We start from the raw sequence: 21,872 nt of genomic DNA, 5'->3' as shown, positions 1-21,872 counted from the left end.
CTCTTCCGAGCAGGAAGAATCCTCAGAGCCTCAATCTCAGGTACCTCTGCTCCGACACAAGGAAAACAAGGGGTCAGTTTCACACTGCCGTCTCCATGGGGCGTTTGCTCTGGAGGGTCTGGGGAGGATGGGTGGGCTGGGGGATAAAATGGGAGTTGGAAATGGAATTAAAATTGAAACAAAGCAGGAAGGAAAAAAAAAGAAGGCTAACGGGCTTCCCTGGAGGCGCAGTGGTTGAGAGTCCGCCTGCCGATGCAGGGGACACGGGTTCGTGCCCCGGTCTGGGAAGATCCCACGTGCCGCGGAGCGGCTGGGCCCGTGAGCCACGGCCGCTGAGCCTGCGCGTCCTCCGCAACGGGAGAGGCCACAACAGTGAGAGGCCTGCCTACCACACACACACAAAAAAAAGTCTAAGAGCTGTTGTATAATGTTCATTTAATCAAAATACACTCTTAGTAATCCTTCAAGCAGTGATGATGACATAATCTTCCACCTAATCAACTAATTTCTGATCAGCCCTCATGGCTAAAGAGATTATTCTACAGAGGCCGTTTAAAATGGAAGGGAACCAAATCCTAAGATAGTTTAAAACCTCTGCAGGGCCCATCCGAAATTAAGCTTCTTAAAAATCCAGTTGGCAGGAGATTTCAGTACGCCCCAGGAATCACGGCGGGTCTGTCTCACTCTGAAATTCTCGGTCTGAAGTCGCGTTCTGGTGCCCTGTGCTGTGTCTGACACAGGAGCGTCTTCTTAAACCAAGGACCTACCCTTCCCGAGACACCAGAAACGGGAGCCTGTCGTATTTACTGCTCTCCCTTTGAAGTCCTCCGATCCCCTGGAAAAGCCAAGGGCTCCAGAGGCAAAAAGGACAGCGGACAGTCCCGAGCACGGGCTCATTGCTGCGCAGTCACTGTAGCACCAACCATGGAAAACACACACCACCCTGAACACACAGGGTCCTCCCCTCGCCCCGAGGGGGCGGACGTCAGGTTTCCACTTGCTGCTTTCAGCCAGCACCTTTTGGTGAAAGAGAGATGTTTTCTCCTTCAACAAGCATCACCTGCCCTTTTGCCTCCAGTTTTACAGACACTAAATTTTAACTGAAAACTTTTTCAAGAGTTGTGAAAGTTGTGAAAATAACAGCCGTGGATGAGGCCATCTGAACTTCCTAATCCCTCCAAGCTCACTTCAGGCAGGACCTCCGACTCACCGCAGGGGGTGGGGTCAGTGCAGAGAGAGGCCACCCAGTGCTTGAGCCTCTCATCCCTCCTGATGCCGGGAGACGATGAGAGCCGCGGGTCCCTGCCCCCACCCCCAGACTCGGGGCATCTCTGGGAGCCTCAGTCTCCCTTCCGGACTGCGCACTCGGGTTTCCAAGCTGCTCTCTGCACTGCTGTGAAGAGACGTGCTCCCTGCTGTCTCAAGAGAGCCCCTCTGGGGCTTAGTCAGGGGCTTTCCTTCTCTGCCCTGCGTCTTTCTCTTTCAGTCCTCTCCGCAAACCCGAGTCAAATAACTGACTTTGTGTGGCCACTTAGCAGTGGTTCTGACTTTTAAGGACGCCGATGTACTGCCCATGCTTTGATGAAAGCATCAAAGGATGATGCTTTCAGGTACTTTTCAATAACAGTTAACTGCACTATGTTGCTGTTTTTTTAATAATGAATTTATTTTATTTTTATTTATTTTTGGCTGTGTTGGGTCTGTTGCTGCGTACGGGCTTTCTCTAGTTGCGGTGATCGGGGGCTACTCTTCATTGCAGTGCGTGGGCTTCTCATGGCGGTGGCTTCCCTTGTTGCTGAGCACAGGCTCTAGGCATACGGGCTTCAGTAGTTGTGGCACGCGGGCTCACTAGCTGTGGCACACGGGCTTAGTTGCTCCGCGGCATGTGGGACTACCCAGACCAGGGCTCAAACCTGTGTTCCCTGCATTGGCACGAGGATTCTTAACCACTGCGCCACCAGGGAAGACCCTGCTCTATGTTTCTGCTTGTTGTACAAAGATCAACTTTTCACTCAATGACACTGTTATTAGTAATCAAAGGTTGCACTGGACCCATTTCCTCACAAGGACGAAAGGCAAACAGATCGTCCTGTCACTGGATAAGTATTGATACAAGGATGTAAACTGGAAGCAAAAGAGTCACTACTTTAACCCCCCTCCTTGGCCCCAGCCTATCAGGGTTCCATAGAAAGAAACGAACGAACACCCAGCACTTGGCTTGGCATGGCATGATCCCATCCACTCCAACAAAAGCCAGGACGATGTTTGGTTCCTTTAGACTTTGCTCATGTCAAGTGTAACTGCATCCTTTTGGACTCTCGGGGGGAAAAAAAAAAAAATGAACGTCTAGTTAATGACAGAATGATAAGGTTATTTGATATATGCTCCCCGACACTGACAGTTACCGATGTATGTTCGGTGCTTCTGACTCTATAACATCGTGGAATTTCTTCTGTACACACCTGAAGAGGAGTGCACCTATCTTGGCAACACAAAACTCATTCCCCTCTCTCTCCTTTCTTACAGATGTTGTTTTGGGTGAAGTGCAGAGCCCCAGAGGCGAGTCCTGCTTGGCCAAAGACAAACTCCTTTCCCTAGCCTCTGTCATGGTCACAAATAACCATGACTTAGTTCTGGCCAATGAACAGTAACAGAGAGTCTGCAGGGGGCATCCAGAAAAGATAGATTTTGCTGATAAAAGCAGAGAGTCACTAGAGAAAAGGCCATTTCTGAGCCCTTTGCTTCCTGCCTTGAAAGAGACCATGATGCATGGAGCTATGTCAGCCTTCTTGCAACCACACAAGGCAAAAAGGATGAGGCAGAGAACCCAAAATGCGGAAGAGGGTGGTAAGGGAATCAGAAGGAGCTCCCAGCCCAGCTGAAGCAGCCTTAGAGGACGACCTCCAGACTTCAAGTTAAACAATTTAATAAAATGTCTTTTTTGCTTTAAGTATCCTAACTGATAGAATATAATAAACGAACAAAATCAGAATGGCTTCAGGCTTCTCAGTGACAGCACTAAACAGAAAACAGTGGAACAACGTATACAGAGTTTCAAAGGAAAAACAGACCCGCCGCAACAATTCTATGCGCTGTGAGTTTGCCGTTCTTGTATGAAGGGAATGGAAAGTAGTTCTCAGGTAAGCAAGCCAGGAAAGTGTTTCCAATTATCCGAGCCATCTGATAAACCATGTGAAGATCTACTCTCAAAATAAATTATCTAAATAAACAAACCCAAGAACTCAACTTATGACATAAAATGTTAGAATGTATTAAAACTATTTCAGCAGTATAGTCTAGTAGACGTGTGTAAATGTGTTTATACAAATGAAAAATTTCTTAAAAGAAGATAATTACATAAAATATAATTTTGTTAAATAATGACATAAAATATAATTTTAACAATAAACAGTATCTAAGTCCAGATAAATCAATAAAACCAGAAAGTGGGTGGGAGAAAGTATAAACATATTCATTCTCCATCTTAAAATACATATTGTTTTATTCTTGGTATTTATTCTTAGCATTAAACCAACATTTCTCTAATTTTCAATGTTTTTGTTGAATTTCTGTAAACATGAAAAATTGCAACTAGTTGAATTAAATGTAGGAAACAAACTTCCTTAACCCCTGGAGAAAAAAAAAAAAAAACCTAACAAAACTAAGGACCAACAAAGTAGAACACATTTTCCATTAAGATAAGAATGAAAATGGTAGAAAAAGCAAGGAAGCAGGAAAAAGTAGAATGACATAAAAAATTAAAGACCAAACACGAAAATAGTTTTTGTCCTATTAAACTTCAGACTGTCATGTTGATCTAAAAATAAAAATACACCACTAGGTTGCTTACAAGAGGCAAACCTAAATCAAAATGACACCCAAAAAATGAAGCTCATAGACGACAAAAACGGGACTTCCCTGGTGGTCCAGCGAGTAAGACTCTGTGCTCCAAATGCAGGGGGCGCGGGTTCGATCACTGGTCAGGGAACTAAGATCCCGCATGCTATGCGGTGTGTGTGGGGGGGGAAGTAGAACTTATAGAGAAAAGGAAAACACTAGATGCAACGCCAGAGAGTCATTCTATGCTAATAAAGGTACACAATATAATTTCTATTTCCCAAATCACTGTATTCAAACATACCCAGCAAACACTCAGAAATAAGCAGAAATCACAAAATTGCAGCAGGCACTTCAAACTCTCCTGTCAAGTGGACGGTAATAAGAATCAAGAGGTTTTGAATGCAGTTAATCGGCTAGTTTCATGCGTAAATTCTGAATTTCTGAAACAATGACAGACACTGCTAGCCTTTAAAAAAAACACCCATCAAATGTCAATTGACCCAGGGACAACAAGAGAAGCCACCGCAATGAGAAGCCCGCGCACCACAACAAAGAGTAGCCCCTGCTCACCGCAACTAGAGAAAGCCAGGGTGCAGCAACGAAAGACCCAATACAGCCAAAATTAATAATAAATAAATAAATTTTTTTTAAAAAGCTAGATTTAAAATGTTTCCTATGTAGTACTGAGTGAAAAAAGTAGGCTGTCCAACAGCAACTGCAGTATCGTGTTGTTTATATAAAATGACATGCATCTAACTACTGGAGGACACAGGAGACAGTTCAGGAAGGATCTACCCTCTTAGCAATTTTCAAATATACCACATGGCAGTGTAACTACATCACATCCCCAGAACTTGTTTATCTTATAACTGGAAGTTTCTACCTTGTGATCACCTTTATCCAATTCCTCCGCCTTCTACCCCTGCCTCTGGTAACCAAATCTGATCTTTTTCTATGAGTTTTTTTTTTTAAGAGTCCACATATAAGTGAGATCATACAATATTTGTATTTCTCTGTCTGAATTATGTCACTTAGCATAATGCCCTCAAGGTCCATCCATGTAGTCACAAATAGCAGGATTTCCTTCTTTTTATGGCTGAATAACATCCCATATTTGTGTGTGAGTGTGTGTGTGTGCGTGTGTGTGTGTAATGCTTTCTTTATCCTTTCATCCATCAATGGACATTTAGGTTACTTCCATGTCTTGGCTATTATAAATATGCTGCAATGAACACGGGGGTTCAGATTATCTCTTTGAGACAGTGATTTCATTTCCTTTGGATATATACCCAGGAGTGGGATTGCTGGGTTCTATAGTAGTTCAATTTTTAATTTTTGGAGAGAACTCCATGCGTTTTTCAGAGTGGCTGCACCAGTCTACATTCCCACCAACAGTGCACAAGGTTCCCTTTTCTCCACAAACTCACCAATACTTGTTATCTCTGGTCTTATTGATGAAAGCCAATCAGGTGTGAGGTATCTCACTGTGGTTTTGATTTGCATTTCCCTGATGATTAGTGATGTTGAGCACCTTTTCATGTACCTGTTGGTCATCTGTATGTCTTCATTGGAAAGATGTCTACTCAGGTCCTTTGCCCATTTTTTTTTTTTTTTGCTGTACGCAGGCCTCTCACTCTTGTGGCCTCTCCCGTTGCAGAGCACAGGCTCTGGACGCGCAGACTCAGCGGCCATGGCTCACGGGCCCAGCCGCTCCGCGGCACGTGGGATCTTCCCGGACCGGGGCACGACCCGTGTCCCCTGCATCGGCAGGTGGACTCTCAACCACTGCACCACCAGGGAAGCCCCTTTGCCCATTTTTTAAATAGGATTATTATTATTATTATTATTTTTGCTATTGAGTTACATGAGTTCTTTATATATTTTGGGTATTAACCCCTTATCAGATATATGATTTGCAAATATTTCCTGTCGGCTGTTCTTTCATTTTGCTGGTTGTTCCTTTTGCTGTGCTTACCACCTGTTTGTTATTGGACCCTCGACCTTGACCTGCACACTCCCTGACCTCCGTCCTTATTTTCTCTCTACTGCATTTAACATTGTCTTATTCCATATAATTTGATCATTTATTTTATTCTCTTCTGCTTTCACTCCCTCACTGTAAGCTCTATAAAGGCAGAGATTTTTTATCAGTTTTGTTCATTGCTGTTTCCCCAGTGACCAGAAAAACACCTGTCACATGGCAAGCACTCAAATCCTTGCAGAATGAATAAAGGAATGCAAGAATCAAAAGAAATCAACACTGAATAATATAAAATTTTGAATCCAAGTGCAATATTCCTATTGGGATATTTCCTTTTTTAATAGACTGAATTTCCAAAGACATGAATTTTCTCTCTTCTCTCATCATCATCAGATGGAGGAAATCATGGTTGATCCAATATAGTTAAGATGAGTGTTGATGGTGGTGGGATTGGCATACATATACTCATAATGTATAAAATAGATAACTAATAAGAACCTGCTGTATAAAAAATAAAAAAAAAAGATGAGTGTTCTTTTAAGTCTGTACTTTTAATTTTACAGATTGAAAAGGGGACCTGGGTTCTTGCAGATTCCATCAGTGGCACTTAACACCTCAGAGTACGTGTGGACAGGTCAGTTCCACAAGTGAGCAGGCAGATGTTCTGGGGTGTGAGTGTGGGTACGTCCACTGACAACACTGCTGCTTTCAAGCTCAAAAGAAACGTTGAAAGGAATCCCTGAAATCATACCGTTTCAAAAAAGGTGAAATGTGGGGCCTAAATGACTGACGAAGTTGAAACACATTTTATACTGCTTTGGCTATTTCCTAAAATATACAAAAGATTTTTGTTTTAATGGTTCCATGGTGATGGTGAAGCAACTCATTTAAAAGTGTGGCTCAAACAGGATGGTTTGTTCAGACCCACAGAACAAAGCAGTACTCTGCTGACCCCATTTTAATTGCTTTGATTTCTTCTGAAATAGGTAGGATCGCTGTTTCAAAGGTGTTTCTCCAACTGCTTTTGGTCAATAATGAAACCCTCCAATTCGCACTGCAGTGAGAAGACCCAGGTGCCCCTCAGTGTAACAGGTGTCACACGCGGGAGGCTGAACGTCTGCCCTCCACGCCACATACACGTCGGGAGTAAAGCTCAATAGAATGACGGTTCACTCTCTACTCAAAGCCGATTTCACACACTCACATGCCACCAGGCACATACAACAACAACAATACAATTACATCCTATATTTGGTCGTTATTGGCAGTTTATGAAGTCCTTTCATAAACATCTGAGCCTCAGAACAATGTGTAAGATGGGCAGGGCAGGCATTGTTTTGTAGATCACAAGTCCAGGGTTTAGAGAGATTACTTCCACCTTCGTCTGGGAGTAAGCGGTAGAGCCATTAACAAAAGCTACACTTCCCAACTTCAAGTCCACCGCTATTTCGATGCACTCTCATTTGGAACAGACACTGCGGCTCAGGGCAAAATTTATGACCTGTGAACTTCATAGTGAATTTAGTTCCAAATAAAATACTCAGGTTTTTTCTTGCTCTCAGTGATGGTCAAGTTCCTTGCTGTAGACCAACCTACCTGCTGAAAGCAACTAGAAATTTTTGATGAAACACACCAGAACATCTATTTGAAGGCACTGGAGTTTATTTAACAAGGCAGCCTGGGGCTGTAGGGCCAGGTGCCAGGAAGGAACAGGAGCCCTGAGAATGAGTCCCACACTCTCTGACCCTCCTCCCCCAAGCAGTGTGGAGCCCAGAGGCTGAACCAGCCCGGAGAAGCGATGGCTTTGCAGCTGGCGGCCACGCCGAGCTCCTGTCAGAGGCATGGGACTGGGGGTCAGGGCGCCGAGGAAGAGGGCCTCTGATAAACAGCCCAGACTTCCAGGGAGGATCCCAAAGGGCTGCTGCCCAGCAGCACAGAGATCTGGACGCTCACCAGCTCTCTCACAGAAGACAGAACCCCAGCTCTATTCCAGCTCAATTCCAGCCTCGATCAAGGCCACTGCCCTATCTTAACTGCCTGCCAGAGAGCAAAACTAGATCCTTTTCGGAGGATGAAAACATCAGCTACGGACTTTAAATATCTCTGTATCTGTTCATACACAACAAAATATAATAACAACTTAAAATTCAATCGGTGGATTTGAAAGCAGAACAGATTTTCAAAGCAGGGGTAAGAATTAGTGAACTGGAAGGAAGGCCGAGAGAATTATGTCCAGACTGAAGCTCCGGGAATGAAAAAGGATAAAAAAATATGGGAAAGGGCATAAGAGGGACACAGGACAAGTGGAAATATCCAGGAGTGGGGAGAAAAGACAGGGCACAGGAAAACTGACACAGACGTGAAGCTACAGATTCAGGAACAGGTACAAGCCCCACCCAGGCTCAACACACAGACAGCATTAGGCACATTCTAGTGAGATGCTGAAACCAAAGACAAAGATAAGTATCCTCAAGGCAACTAGAGGACAAGGTCAAGATGCCTTCAAAAAGCAACAATAAGACCAACAGCTGCTATTTCACCAGGGACAGTGGAGGCCGGAAGACGAGTAAATGAGGATGCGCGAGCGCAGAAAGTAACCGTCAACTTGGAAGTCTCTATTCAGTGAAAACGCTCTTCAAAAATGAAAGTGAAATAAAAGGTTTTTTCAGGCAAATGAAAGGACAGAATTCATTGCCAACAAATTGGCACTAAGAGAAATACCCAAGTTGGATGAGAACTGGGGAAACAGTCTCGGGGGAAAAATGAAAAGGTAAGAAATGAGGCAAAATGGAAATAATAATGTGCAGATAAATCTAAAAGATATTTACTGCAAAAAAACCAATAAAAGATGTCCAGTAGGGTTTACACATAAAGAGGGAATTAAACCATATGACAATAAAACATAAAAGGGAGAGGAGGGGAAGTGGTCTGTGCATTATCCAGGAGAAAACAAGAGTATTCATTTATATTAGACTCGAATTAACAAGCTAACAGCTGGGGAGATACTTAATCCAAAGGAAGCATGAAAGGAGGGGACAAGGAACAGGTGGGACGAATAGAACCCAGACAGTGAGACGCTAGTGTTAACCCCAACAGCCCACCAGCACTTGCGCTAAAGGGGAAAGGACTAAATACTCCAATTAAAAGCCAAGACTGTCAGAGGGATCAAAATCCAAAATCCAACTATCTGCGACTTATAGGAGATACACTTGAAATATATATAAGGACACAAAACAACTGGAAGTTGCAAAAACACTGAATTAAAGCAAAAGGTGGTGTGTATGCACTGATGCTGAACAAGACAAAAGCGTTACTAGTGATCAAGAGGGCACTTCATAACGACAAAGGGTCAGTCCCCACGAACACAACAGAAACTCACCAACAAAGGCTAGAGAGAGCTCCATGAAGCCCAATGCAGAGCGGGGTGTCACCCCTCCTGCTTCTCCCCCCCCCGAATGGCCAGCTCCTGGAGGACACAGATGATGCTCCTGTCATCGCTGGGTTCCCAGGGTGACGGTGGGAAGGGGCACCAAAGATAAAGACACAAGATAATATTGCTCGTTTAGAGCGATCTGACCATTTCTGCCCCAGTGCTAACCCGGGGAAACGGGGCCACAAGTGTGGACAGGCACTCGGGGATGAAGCTTTGCAAATGTTTGCTCACGGTCTTTCCAGAGACCTATGCTGGGCCCTTCAGAGACGCTAACACAGACACAAGCTGGATTGCTATTGTGTAAGCCTTAGACTCTCTCCCAGGCCCAGAGCATTCTTTTTTTAAATTTTTTTTCAAATGAAGTATAACTGATTTACAATGTTGTGTCAGCTTCTGCTGTACAGCAAAGTGATTCACTTATACACACATATACATTCTTTGTTATATTCTTTTCCATTATGGTTTATCAAAGGATATTGAATATACTTCCCTGTGCTCTACAGTAGGACCTTGTTGTTTATCCATCCTGTATGTAAATAGTTTACATCTGCTAACCCCAAACTCCCAATCCATCCCTCCCTCACGCCCCCTCCCCCCTGGCAACAACAGCTCTGGTCTCTATGTCTGTGAGTCTGTTTCTGTTTCATAAATAAGTTCATTTGTATCATATTTTAGATTCCACATGTAAGTGATATTATATGGTATTTGTCTTTCTCTTTCTTACTTATTTCACTCAATATGATAATCTCTAGGTCCATCCACGTTGCTACAAATGGCATTATTTCATTCTTTATTATGGCTGAGTAATACTCTAGTGTGTGTGTGTATACCACATCTTCCTTATCCATTCATCTGTCGATGAACACTTAGGTTGTTTCCATGTCTTGGCTATTGTGAACGATGCTGCTGTGAAATGGGGGTGCATGTATTTTTTTGAATTATAGTTTTGTCCAGATATATGCCCAGGAGTGGGACTGCTGAATCATATGGCAACTCTATTTTTAGTTTTCTGAGGAACCTCCATACTGTTTTTCCATAGTGTGTGCACCAACTTACATTTCCACCAACAGTGGAGGAGGGTTCCCTTTTCTCCACACCCTCTCCAGCATTTGATATTTGTAGACTTTTTTTTTTTTTTTGGCGGTACACGGGCCTCTCACTGCTGTGGCCTCTCCTGTTGCGGAGCACAGGCTCCGGACGCGCAGGCTCAGCGGCCATGGCTCACGGGCCCAGCCGCTCCGCGGCATTTGGGGTCTTCCTGGACCGGGGCACGAACCCGTGTCCCCTGCATCGGTAGGTGGACTCTCAACCACTGCGCCACCAGGGAAGCCCTGTAGACTTTTTAATGATGACCATTCTGACCGGTGTGAGGTGGTACCTCATTGTAGTTTTGATTTCCATTTCTCTAATAATTAGCGATGTTGAGCATCTTTTCATATGCCTGTTGGCCATCTGTATGTCTTCTTTGAGGAACGTCTATTTAGATCTTCTGCCCATTTGTCAACTGGATCTTTCACTTTTCTGCCGTTCGGTTGCATGAGCTGTTTGTATATTTTGGAAATTAAGGCCTTGTCGGTCGCCTCGTTTGCAAACATTTTCTCCTAGTCTTTAGGTTGTCTTTTCATTTTGCTTATGGTTTCCTTTGCTGTAGAGAAGCTTGTGAGTTTGATTAGGTCCCATTTGTTTATTTTTGCTTTTGTTTCTATTGCCTTGGGAGACTGACCTAAGAAAACATTGGTGTGATTTATGTCAGAGAATGTTTTGCTTATGTTTTCTTCTAGGAGTTTTATGGTGTCATGTCTTACATTTAAGTATTTAAGCCATTTTCAGTTTATTCTGTGTATGGTGTGAGGGTGTGTTCTAGCTTCATTGATTTACATGCAGGTGTCCAGCTTTCCCAACACAACTTGCTGAAGAGACTGTATTTTTCCCGTTGTATATTCTTACCCTGTTTGCTGAAAACTGACCATATGTGTCTGGGTTTATTTCTGGGCTCTCTATTCTGTTCCACTGAGCCATGTCTGTTTTTGTACCAGTACCACATTGTTGTTTTCTTTTATAAATTTATTTATTTATTTTTGGCTGCGTTGGGTCTTCATTGCTGCACACGGGTTTTCTCTAGTTGCGGAGAGCAGGGGTTACTCTTCATTGCAGTGCATGGGCTTCTCATTGTGGTGGCTTCTCTTGTTGCAGAACACAGGCTCTAGACGCACGGGCTTCAGCAGTTGTGGCTCGTGGGCTCTAGAGTGCAGGCTCAGTAGTTGTGGTGCACGGGCTTAGTTGCTCCGCAGCATGTGGGACCTTCCCGGACCAAGGCTCGAACCCGTGTTCCCTGCATTGGCAGGTGGATGCTTAACCACTGCACCAGCAGGGAAGCCCCACACTGTTTTGATTACTGTAGCTTTGTAGTATTGTCTGAAGTCTGGGAGGGTTATGCCTCCTGCTTTGTTCTTCTTCCTCAGGATTGCTTTGACAGTTCTGGGCCTTTTATTGTTCCATATAAATTTTAGGATTATTTGTTATAGTTTTGTGGAAAATGTCATGGGTAATTTGATAGGGACTGCATTAAACCTGTAGATTGCTTTGGGCAGTATGGCCATTTTAACAATGTTAATTCTTCCAATCCAAGAGCATGGGATATCTTTCCATTTCTTTGAATCATCTTCAATTTCCTTTATTAAATGTTTTGTAGTTCTCAGCATATAAGTCTTTCATCTACTTGGTCAGGTTTATTCCTAGGTATTTTATTTTTCTAGATGTGACTTTAAAAGGGATTTTTTTTTTAGTATTCCCTTTCTGATATTCTATTGTTAGTGTAAGGAAATGCAACCAACTTCTGTATGTTAATTCTTGTATCCTGCTACTTTTCTGAATTCGTTTATCAGTTCTAATAGTTTTTGTGTGGAGTCTCTTCTATATATAGTATCATGTCATCTGCATATAATGACAATTTTACCTCTTCCCTACCAATCTGGATACCTTTTATTTCTTTTTCTTATCAGAGTGCTGTGACTAGGACTTCCAGTATTATGTTGAATAGAAGTGGTGAGAGTGGGCATCCTTGTCTTGTTCCAGATTTTAGCGAGAAGGCTTTCAGCTTTTCACTGTTGAGTATTATGTTGGCTGTGGGTTTGTCATAAACAGCTTTTATTACATTGAGATATGTTCCTACAATGCCTGGAGTATTCTTTAATCGAGATGCAGACAAGGCCTGAAACGGTCCCAAAAGAAGAACATATAAAGGGAAAAAAAGAGTGGTCTGGTGCTCAAAACTTGGAGTTGGTTTTATAAAAACACTGAAAACAATAAAAACAATTGAACAAACAGAAAGCAAAGCGGCAGATGATGGATAATGGCATGGCTTTGGTCTGAATTTTGCACATAAGGTGCACGTTAGCCCTTGCACTGAGTTGGGGGGAGGTGTGAAGCCAAGAGCCTTGCAGTTGGCCCCCTCCCCCTGCCTGGCCACACCGGCTCCTGCACCTGCCCGCCTCTCACGCTGGGACAGGGAGGTCACACTGATGGCGCACAGGCAGCAGCCTCACCTCCCTCAGGGCACGAGAACGTTCCAGGGGAACGGAAACAGCGCATTCTGCCATTACACTGCCCTGGAGAATCTGAGGCGGGAAAAAGAGGAACAAAAGCCTCGGTTCTTCTCAATTTCTCGGGATTCTGTCAGCACGTGGTCAGCTGCGAACAAAACTTCTCAGGAGTTTGGCTGCAAGCTACCAACACCCAGGCCTGCTTGCTTTCTGGGTGCCTTTGGGTCTCATGCCGAAGACTCCTGCCTGAAAACTGGGAGCAGACAAGACACTTGCGCAGAGCGGATGGCGAGGCGCCGCGTCTAGAACGTACAACTGTCAGCGGGAACCTGGCCACCGAAAGCTCCATCCCTCCTTCCCTCCCCTCCCTGTGCGACCTCAGGCAGGTGGTCCCACACTGCAGTGGTGGCCTGGCTCTCCCACCTGCCATACGGACCGGGATAAAGCACATGGCACAATGACAGTAACGTCCCGGACTCCTGGGGAAGGGCTCCAGACACAGAGGGGCGCCTGGACAGAGGCCTCGGGCCATCTCACCTGCCTCTGCCCAGCAGGCCGGGGCCACCCTGCCTGAGCTGCCCTCCCGGACGTGGGCTCCGCAGTCGGGGGCCTCTGGGGACTGGCGTGCGATGTCAGCCAGAGAAGAATCTCCCTGCTGACTCCGAAGGAGCCTCCGCTGACTGAATAAAGTGAAAGCACATAAAAGCTGAGTGCAGGCCAGGACACCACCCAGTGTCCGACAGTGCGTGGCTGTGGTCATCGTGGAACAGGCGTTTAAGACTCGCTGTCACGCCACAGCCAACCCACTGCCCCGACAGCCAAGATGCCTCCGAGGCCAGCAAAGCCCAGAGCAAGCAGCGGGCCCCGCTCCGCGGAGCGCCAGCCCCGCCGACCAGGACCCTGCCCACGGGGCCCCATGGGCTCGGAGCGGGTCCGCCAGGCCCCCGGCTGGCCCTTCGAATGGGGAGCAGGTGGGGCAGCGGCCACGCCGGAGGCTTGGTTGTGCGTGCTCATGAAACACGACTTCCATAAGAAAAATGTAACGAGCAAAACAAGGCTCTTGGCCCCCGAAATGAGAGCCCCTCCGGCACCCCACTGACAAGAAGCGGAGACGCCCTTCAGAGCTGGGCTTCCTCTTCCTCCCCCAGATCTGCTCTCCTAAAAATAAAACAGAATCTCACAATAATGGCCTTCAAAGCTTCACGCCAAGCTGCTGAGTTTACGTTGAGAACTTTTCCTTGGCTTCAACAATGTTTACTCTTCCCAAGTAACAGTGAAGAGTCTGGACGGCATCCCTCTTACAGCCCTTCATCCTGATGAGCCGCTCTCCTAAGACAACCGACATCCACCCAGACGCTCCACCAGAGCAATCAGCACAGCCCATTACTGAAGTGCCTGCCCGCTGGATGACATTTTCTAAAAAACAAAAGAAAAGGAGAGAAGAAACAAAAAACCAAAAACCAAACAGCCCCTCACGAGTTCTGATCTCTGTTTGGGCGGCATTAAAGCCAGACATTTAAAAAACTGGTCAAAACAGAGTCCTTTAGTGATTCTTTTCAAGGAAACAAAACAAAACCTTACGACTGTAATTTATAAGATGAGTCAACACAGTATGTCCTTGATGGAAAGGCTGCCGGATGAACCCACCAGGTGTGGGACTTGGACGAAGTCCTCTCCCAGAGAAGGACCCTCGTGGGGTCGTGGTTGATTGAGGCAGCTCTGGTCTCAGGAGCGATACTTTAGTTTTAGACACAAAGATGTTTCAAAACCCTTCATTTTTAATTTCGTGAGAAAAGGGAAAGATGGAACTCTAACGATTTAACTTTTGAAAGCCGAAGGAAATCTGTTTCTTGACCAAGTGGTTCTCATTTTCAAGGGACTTAATACGTTAAGTAAATGAAAACGAACAGTGCTGGCTGACGAGGGAGGGAAGAAAACAAGATAATGTTTCTCCCCCAAGGGTTTATTCGATTTTACTTACATAAACAATTTTAAAGTAAACCAGCTCGAGCTCTCCCCGGCAGACGGAACGATGTTCCATAAGCCACCCGGGCTCCGCCCCACTTCTACGCTTCACTTCCCCATCAGACGCAACTCTGGACAAACAAACAGAACACCAGAAAACAGAACGCAACACAAAACCCTTCTGAGCCAGATTCTGGAAAGGCTTTGGCAGGGAGACGACCCTCCCCTCACGACAGCTCTGCTCGAAGAAGGCAGCACAGCATCCCCGCCGGGGCCTCGGCACCGCGTGAGGTTTGAGCCCCTGTAATGTTGGACTGGGCTCCAAGTCAGCCTGGGCTTTAAATTCACTCTCAGCCTTGGGGCATCCAGAGCCGGTCCTGGGCCGCTCTCCTCCCTGTCTCTGTTCATCGCCTGGGGGGTGATGCCCCACATCACGGCTTCAAGTACCACCGATGCACTGAGCATTCCCAAACTCACATCCGCACTGAGACCTTTCTCCTGACAAACTTCCGAACACCTCCACTGCAGGTCTGCCCACCTTAGGTGCTTAATGAACCTTGGACTTACCGTGTCTGGATTTCACCCTCTGACGTGTCCCCTAGACCTGCTCACCCACGGCCCCTCCGTCTCACGAGGGGCCTCGCTCCGAGCCACCTTCCTTGTCTACCCATCAGCCCATCCTGTTGGCCCTGCCTTCAGAATACGCCCAGGTGTGACTGACTCCCACCTCCGATGCTGAGTCCCATTACCTTTTGCCAGGGCAGTAACAACAGCTTCCAAAGGTGAGGGGGCGGAGAAACAAGCCGTCTGAAAAGGCACCTTCGAAATTCCCATTGGTTTAATTTGCTTTTAAGCCTTGATAATTTATTTGAAATGCCCAATAACATGAAATGAGGTAGAAAATCTTTTCTTTTTTCTTTTTTCTTTTTGACTTCTCAACTGTACTTTCAAGACGAGGATGGGCTACCATCTTTCTAATGTCTAAGAGACTCTAAGAGTTCCCGTATGTCATATCAAGTATTTCACTCACAGCAGGCTTTGCTATGCCTCCTCCTTCACATAAATATTTTTTCCTGGCACATTCTTTGTTATATACTTAAAAAAAGGTAAATAAAGCATAACCCCAAAGTATGGGTTTTTTTGTTTGTTTGTTTGCAAGGCTCTGAACCTGGATTCCTTGGATCTACCCCAGAAGACAGTGAAGAAAGGGTAGATTGTAACCGTGTCACTTTCCAGCCCTGGGAGAACCCGACACAGAAGACTCATCTTGGGGGTTCATCTGATCTCCCTTACTGCTTAAAAATCTCCCTTTCATCCGCCTTTGTTCTTTTATGACTCTTCATATTATTAGTGATTTACAGGGCACTCACCATATACTGGCCACCGGGCTAGGCAATTCACTCACTCAAGGAATACTGAGTTTACCAAGTGCCAGGAGGTGGCCGAATAACAAGCCCCGATGTAGCCCACTGCTCTAATGAGTACATTCAAATGATCATGTAAATAGGTAAGACACATGCTGTGTAGGCGGTGATAAGGGTCATGGAGAAGAATCAGGTAGGGAGATGCTGGGGGCCAGGGCCTCACTCCTGGGGCAGGAGATCAAGGGAGGGTCTGGAACAAAATCTCAGGGGAGGACGAGACAGCCCTTGGGAACATTTCTTTAACCCTCACGGTAGCCAGGCCAGACGTCATCATGTTACAGCGTCTCATGAAAGACAAAGGCTGCAAGATCAGGAACTGGAGAGTCCTGATTGCGACCAAGGTCTGTACGACTCCAAATCCCTCGCTCTTAATTAAACTCCACCTGCACTGCCGTCAGATTTATCACAAGTGAAGACTGAACTCTACAGGGCAAGCATGTCCATCGGCCTATAGAAAGAGAGATACTGCAGAGCCAAAAACTATTGTATTTATATAGGAAGGTCACACACTTTAACAGCCCTCTGTTAGACATGGAAGGAGATGGGATGGATGCAGAGCGGTAACTTGATCTCCTGAACCTGACAGTCAATAATATTGGTTGTTCTAAAGCTGATACTTTGAAGACAGGACATGGCCTCAGTTCCAGGCATCAAATTGATTTTGGGGAGATTTTAATTTAGCCCAAACCCCAAAACCGTGGAAGGCATCCCAGCTGCTACTTTCACACATGCAAATGAACATGACACAGTAGCTGGAACTAAAATTAAAGCCACCTAAAACACAGCCCACTGCGGGATGAATATTCAAACATCTGTTTGGACAAACTCGTATTTCAAAAACTAAAAAAAAAAAAAAAAATATATATATATATAGTTTTGAGGCCACTTAAGGGACTTGCAGTGGAGACAGAACCCCGGCCCACACACTGATGAGCCATCAGAAAGGACACCCTTTTCTCTCAGCTCTGAAGGAAGGTCACAGTAGGAAAACAGCTCTTAAACCAGTGAGGTGAAACCCGCACCATCTCGTGGAGATGTAATTCAAAGCGGTCAATTCCAGTTGCCAGGCACGATTTTTGAGCTAGATTCTGCTAGAACCTGAACCCGCTCCTGAGTTTAGGCCAAGCCCCTCTGAAAAGCCGCGCTGGCCCTTTGCGGCCTTCAGCCATTGCATAACTTGCCACTAGGCAAGTTACGGACATCGCTCTCTGTGCAGCAAGGACAACCTTCGTGTCCCGTCCATGAGCTGTGGGGAGCGGCTGGCATAGGCTGGCTGCGGTGGGCCCACGAGCCTGGGGATGAGGGTGGTGGGTACGCGTGCGTCTCGGACACTCCCTTGACGTGCAGGCGGGCACCGCCCTGCGGCCGTGCACCCAGTTTCAGGACTCTCCTGGAGCCCGCGCGGTCCCTGGACCCCTGCTCAGCAACCCCTATCCCAGATGGGTGTTTACCAGTTACCCGGGCTGACTTGAAGCAGCAGCCTGGCACAGGGGCAGAGTAAAGCTGCCTTAAATATAAATTAATGGGTTACAGGGAATATTAAGCAAAGACAATCTTCTGGGCTGGATTCAGAAAGATGATGAGATTCTTAGTATCATGTGCAATAATATGTTTATATATCAATCATATGTTTCACATATTATATCACTCACACACACACACACACACACACACACACACACACACACACACACACACATCCTGAGTCTGAAAGAACTGTAATTCCACACACCTGTGAGCTGTCCTGGGAACACAGAGCTGACTACAACCCCCCAAAAAGCTTGGTAAGAGCAGGGAGAGAGCGCCTGTGTGGTTAGGTGGTGCTTACACGGTTACAAAGTTCTCCTGAAAGCACAAGAGGAAAATCCTCTCCAGGTGTGCTATTTAACTTAGAAAACAAAGCCAAGCGTCAACACGTGTTCACGGGGAGCTTGGTCGCTCTTGTCTCTCTTCAGCTCACCTGCCCCTCATTCCCGGGAACTCACACCCAGAGAAGTGGGACCCGGCTGGCCCTCTGGGGGACCAGGGCTGCCTGTCACAGCCCAGTTGCTGGCCTCCTGCCCAGGACTCACCTGGACTCCCGTCACCCGGGTGCCCTGAACGCGCTGGACTGGAGCAGACTGTCCAAGGGCAGTGCTGCCCCCTCACCTCCTGCCACCCAGTCACCTCCCCATCCGCCAGAGCAGGGGAGGCTTCTCTGGCTGGAATCCTGGGACCCAGCGTCTGCTGGGTCTGAGTTGCAGTGAATGTGGCATCCACGTACCTTTACGTGATGGATGAAGGGCTCTACAAGTAGCCAGGTGAGCAGGAAGGCCTAGCGGCACCCAGGGCAACAGCTGCCCTCCAAATACGGCTCCTTATTTTTTAATACAACAAGACTAACCGTCTAAGGACCCCACTGTGAACAGCCTCCCAATCAAAGATCGTTACCAGCAAGGTTCAGAGGTACAGAGTGGCAGTGAGGGTCATGCTATCACTTTCCTAGTCAGCGGTGGCAAATGCACATTTGAGCGTCTGGAGGCCCGAGAACCCCCAGGTCCCCGAGGAATCTAGGGAAGGACGTAGAGCAGAGCCTCCCACCAGCCCCAGCACTCGAAGTGGGGAGATGGCACCGGGGCCCCGCCTCCGAGTTCTGCTTAGTTTAACGTCGACCCTGCGGGGCTGTTTCTTCCCCCTTTCTGGTCTCTAGAACATTCCCAACGAAAGCTTCCCAGTAAGCAAGACTTTAGAACTTCCTCCCATTGAGCTTGCGAACGATGGAAAACTATTTTGTGAATGGATTTTAAAAACAACGAGGGACCAGTACAGATGAGGGCAGTCACACCACTTTCCTCGGTGACTCTCACGCTCTGACCAGCAGCCTGCGGCCTCTGGACACGCCGGGGGCGTCGCGAGGACTGGAACCTGGCCCCAAGCAGCCCTTTCACATCCTGCGGGTGAAGTTCCATTAGCACGTGCCTCGGAATTTTCCTAGTTTTCCGGCCCCGTAAAGACACGGCACACGCTGTTTTGCAGAGCAACGGAGAAAAGGAGCATCCCGGGGGAAGCTACTCACTGTGAGGTAGGAAGCGGCCAGGGTGGCGCCCGGCCGCGGGCTGACACTTACTGCTCATGCCTGGTGTCGGGGACGGCTCTGTCCATCTGCAGCTTATCGCTCTCCACTTGGTTGAACTTGTTGCGGGCGTAGGGGTCCTGCCCGGAGCGGACCATCGTCCCGCCAACGTAAGCCTCCTGGTTAAAGTCCCGCCATCGCACTTTCCCTGCAAGGAGCAGAGCACAGGGTGTGGGACGAGGGCATGAGGGAGCAGAGCGCTCGGCCCCAAGGCCACGCGTCAGTGCGACTTCAAGGAACAGCGCCAGGGCTGCCGCTGCTGGCAGTTCTAACCAGCAAACCACCTGAGAGCAGGCAGCATCGTGCCTGTAAACTGGCAACCCGAACCGTTACAGTTTGCAGCGTGAAAGTTAAAACCAAGACTTCGAGTATTTGTCCCGTGAACAGAATTCTGTGCCAGTCAAAGTATCCCGGAGAACGGCACCATTGACACTCCGTACAAAAGGAGATACCCTCTGCTTGTCCCATGTTTCCAGGGATTACAGTAATGCCAAAAAGCACCTCAGACACGGTGACAAAGATCCGGAACAAATAAAAGTAAGGCACCCCATCGTGTGACATCAGGCGGCACAAAATAAGTGTTTACACAAAAATAACACCGCAAAGAACAGGACACCAAAACAACCCCGGAGAGACCTCCTCAGATGCTTCCTGCAGCCACTGCCACATCGACCCCATGACATGGTACGTGAAGCCTTTTCTGGCACACTCACACTCTGGCACACTGACGTCCTAGGACACACACGCCCTAGCAGCCTCACATCTTAGCACATTCACACCCTGGCACACTCACGTCCTGGCACACACCCCCTACACGGTCACATCCTTGTACACTCATGTCCTGGGACACACGTGCCCTGGAATGCTGACACCCTGGCACATTCACCCTGATCACATTCACACCCTGGCACACATATCCGGCATGGTCACATCCTTGCACACTCAATGTCCTAGGACACACACGGCCTGGAATGCTCACACCCTGGCACGCTCACCCTGATCACATTCATGTTCTCAGCAGGAGGGGATGGACACCGAGGTAGTCTGGCATGTCCACACATACGTTACCTTGACTCCACTGCCTGGATTAGCTGTCGCGGCTCCAGGGCCCAGCACAGGGCTCTCCAAGAACACGCACTGGCCTGGAAGTTTGTGCCAGGGTTGGGTAGGGGCAGTGCTGGTGTAGCCTGGGATCTGGAGGGAAGGGCACCGCTGGGTGGGGCGAGCCTGGACAAGTCCGGGCACGAGAAAGCAGAGAGACGAGCAAAGGGACCGACACTCAGAGGGAGAACAGTGGGAGGAAAGAGCGACTCGAGACCAAACAGAGCTGGGACTTGACTGTCCACCTGCCCCGCCCCGGGTTGAAATCTCTGTTTACCACTTGCTACCTCTATGATCTTGGGCAAGTTATTCATTCTTTGAAACTAAGTTTCCTAAAAATAAATAAGTACATAAAATGAAAAAAGATTTTTCATGAGGATTTAATATGCCAATTCAGTAGATGTGCAAACTCAAACCAAATTAAAAAATAAAAACAAAAAAGGGAAAGAAAAACAGTAACAACAACCCCTGTCCCCTTGAAGTGGTAACGCTCTAGTGGTCACAGTGCCGTGACGAAACAGAGAAACAGGAGGCCAAGGGGCGGGCAGCTGGGGGCTGCTGTTCTGCAAGGGCTGGTCTGACTGAGAGATGCCCCCACGAGGGAGGGTGGCCCTGTAGCCCTGCGGAAGAGCATGGGAGCCGCAGCACCAAGGCCCTGGGGTGAGGCAGGGCCCCTTCTGCAGCGCGTCAAATGCTGGGCGTTTGGTTAAGATCAACAGTGAGTTATGACGCTAGCGTGTGTACCTACATGCGTGCTTGCCCAACAAAGGCCCCTCTGCACACCATCAAAAGAATGCCATGTTCCTTTCTCTATTTCAGAGATGAGGAAACTGAGATCCAGTCACCTGTGATTTGTTCCCGGTCGTAAGGAAACTTTCTATCTCAAAGCCCATCCGCTTTCTTGTTACAACTGTCCTGCGAGGTCAAAACCGCCATCTCATCACAGCTGGTTGCCATGGAAATGGTGCTTGGGGTCACAGAGGTCCAGCCTCTCAAATAGGAAAGCAATTCCAAAACCCACAAGCTCCCAGGCTATGGGGTGATCCCGTGCCCCTGATAAATGTCTGGATACGGGAGCTGGCCGGCATGCCCGCATTCTCTTCCATCTGAGATGAAATGTTTCCAGCACATGTTTTCCACGCCGACAGCCCTAGAGATACCTATGGATCATCCACTCTCCCCACCTCTCTGCCTTCACCCTGTGCTCAGCACACCAGCCCCTCCTCCTCACGGCATGACCTCACCCCTCATAGGCTACGCGAAGCAGGAGCCTCGCCCAAAATCTACCCCAGCTGCGCCGACCACAGAATCCAAATGAGCTGACTTCCACTGATTTGTTTAATGGCCTGAAAACTCTTCACTGCCACAAAGAACTTGGAACTACGTCACCCATCCAAGGCCAGAGGAAGGACCATCACCCAAGAGATGCTCGTCTCTAGTTCTGCTTCTTGCATGGAGAACTGGGGTCAGCCGG

The 21,872-nt window shown here is 47.3% G+C and overlaps 1 protein-coding gene across 1 annotated transcript in view; it reads right to left on the bottom strand.

The window, feature by feature from the left end:
• Positions 1-21,872, bottom strand: part of GALNT2 (polypeptide N-acetylgalactosaminyltransferase 2) — a 185,643-nt gene that overhangs the window by 46,760 nt on the left and 117,011 nt on the right. The window contains exon 3 of the mRNA XM_007450597.1: positions 19,292-19,445. Coding sequence (XP_007450659.1) covers positions 19,292-19,445 — 154 coding nt within the window. The remainder of the gene's footprint in view (positions 1-19,291; positions 19,446-21,872) is intronic.

This window comes from Lipotes vexillifer, unplaced genomic scaffold, assembly GCF_000442215.2.
Source record: "Lipotes vexillifer unplaced genomic scaffold, Lipotes_vexillifer_v1.1 scaffold805, whole genome shotgun sequence".
NCBI classification, from domain to species: domain Eukaryota; kingdom Metazoa; phylum Chordata; class Mammalia; order Artiodactyla; family Lipotidae; genus Lipotes; species Lipotes vexillifer.
Note: the sequence above shows the minus strand (reverse complement) of the source record. Positions and strands in the feature narration are given on the sequence as shown.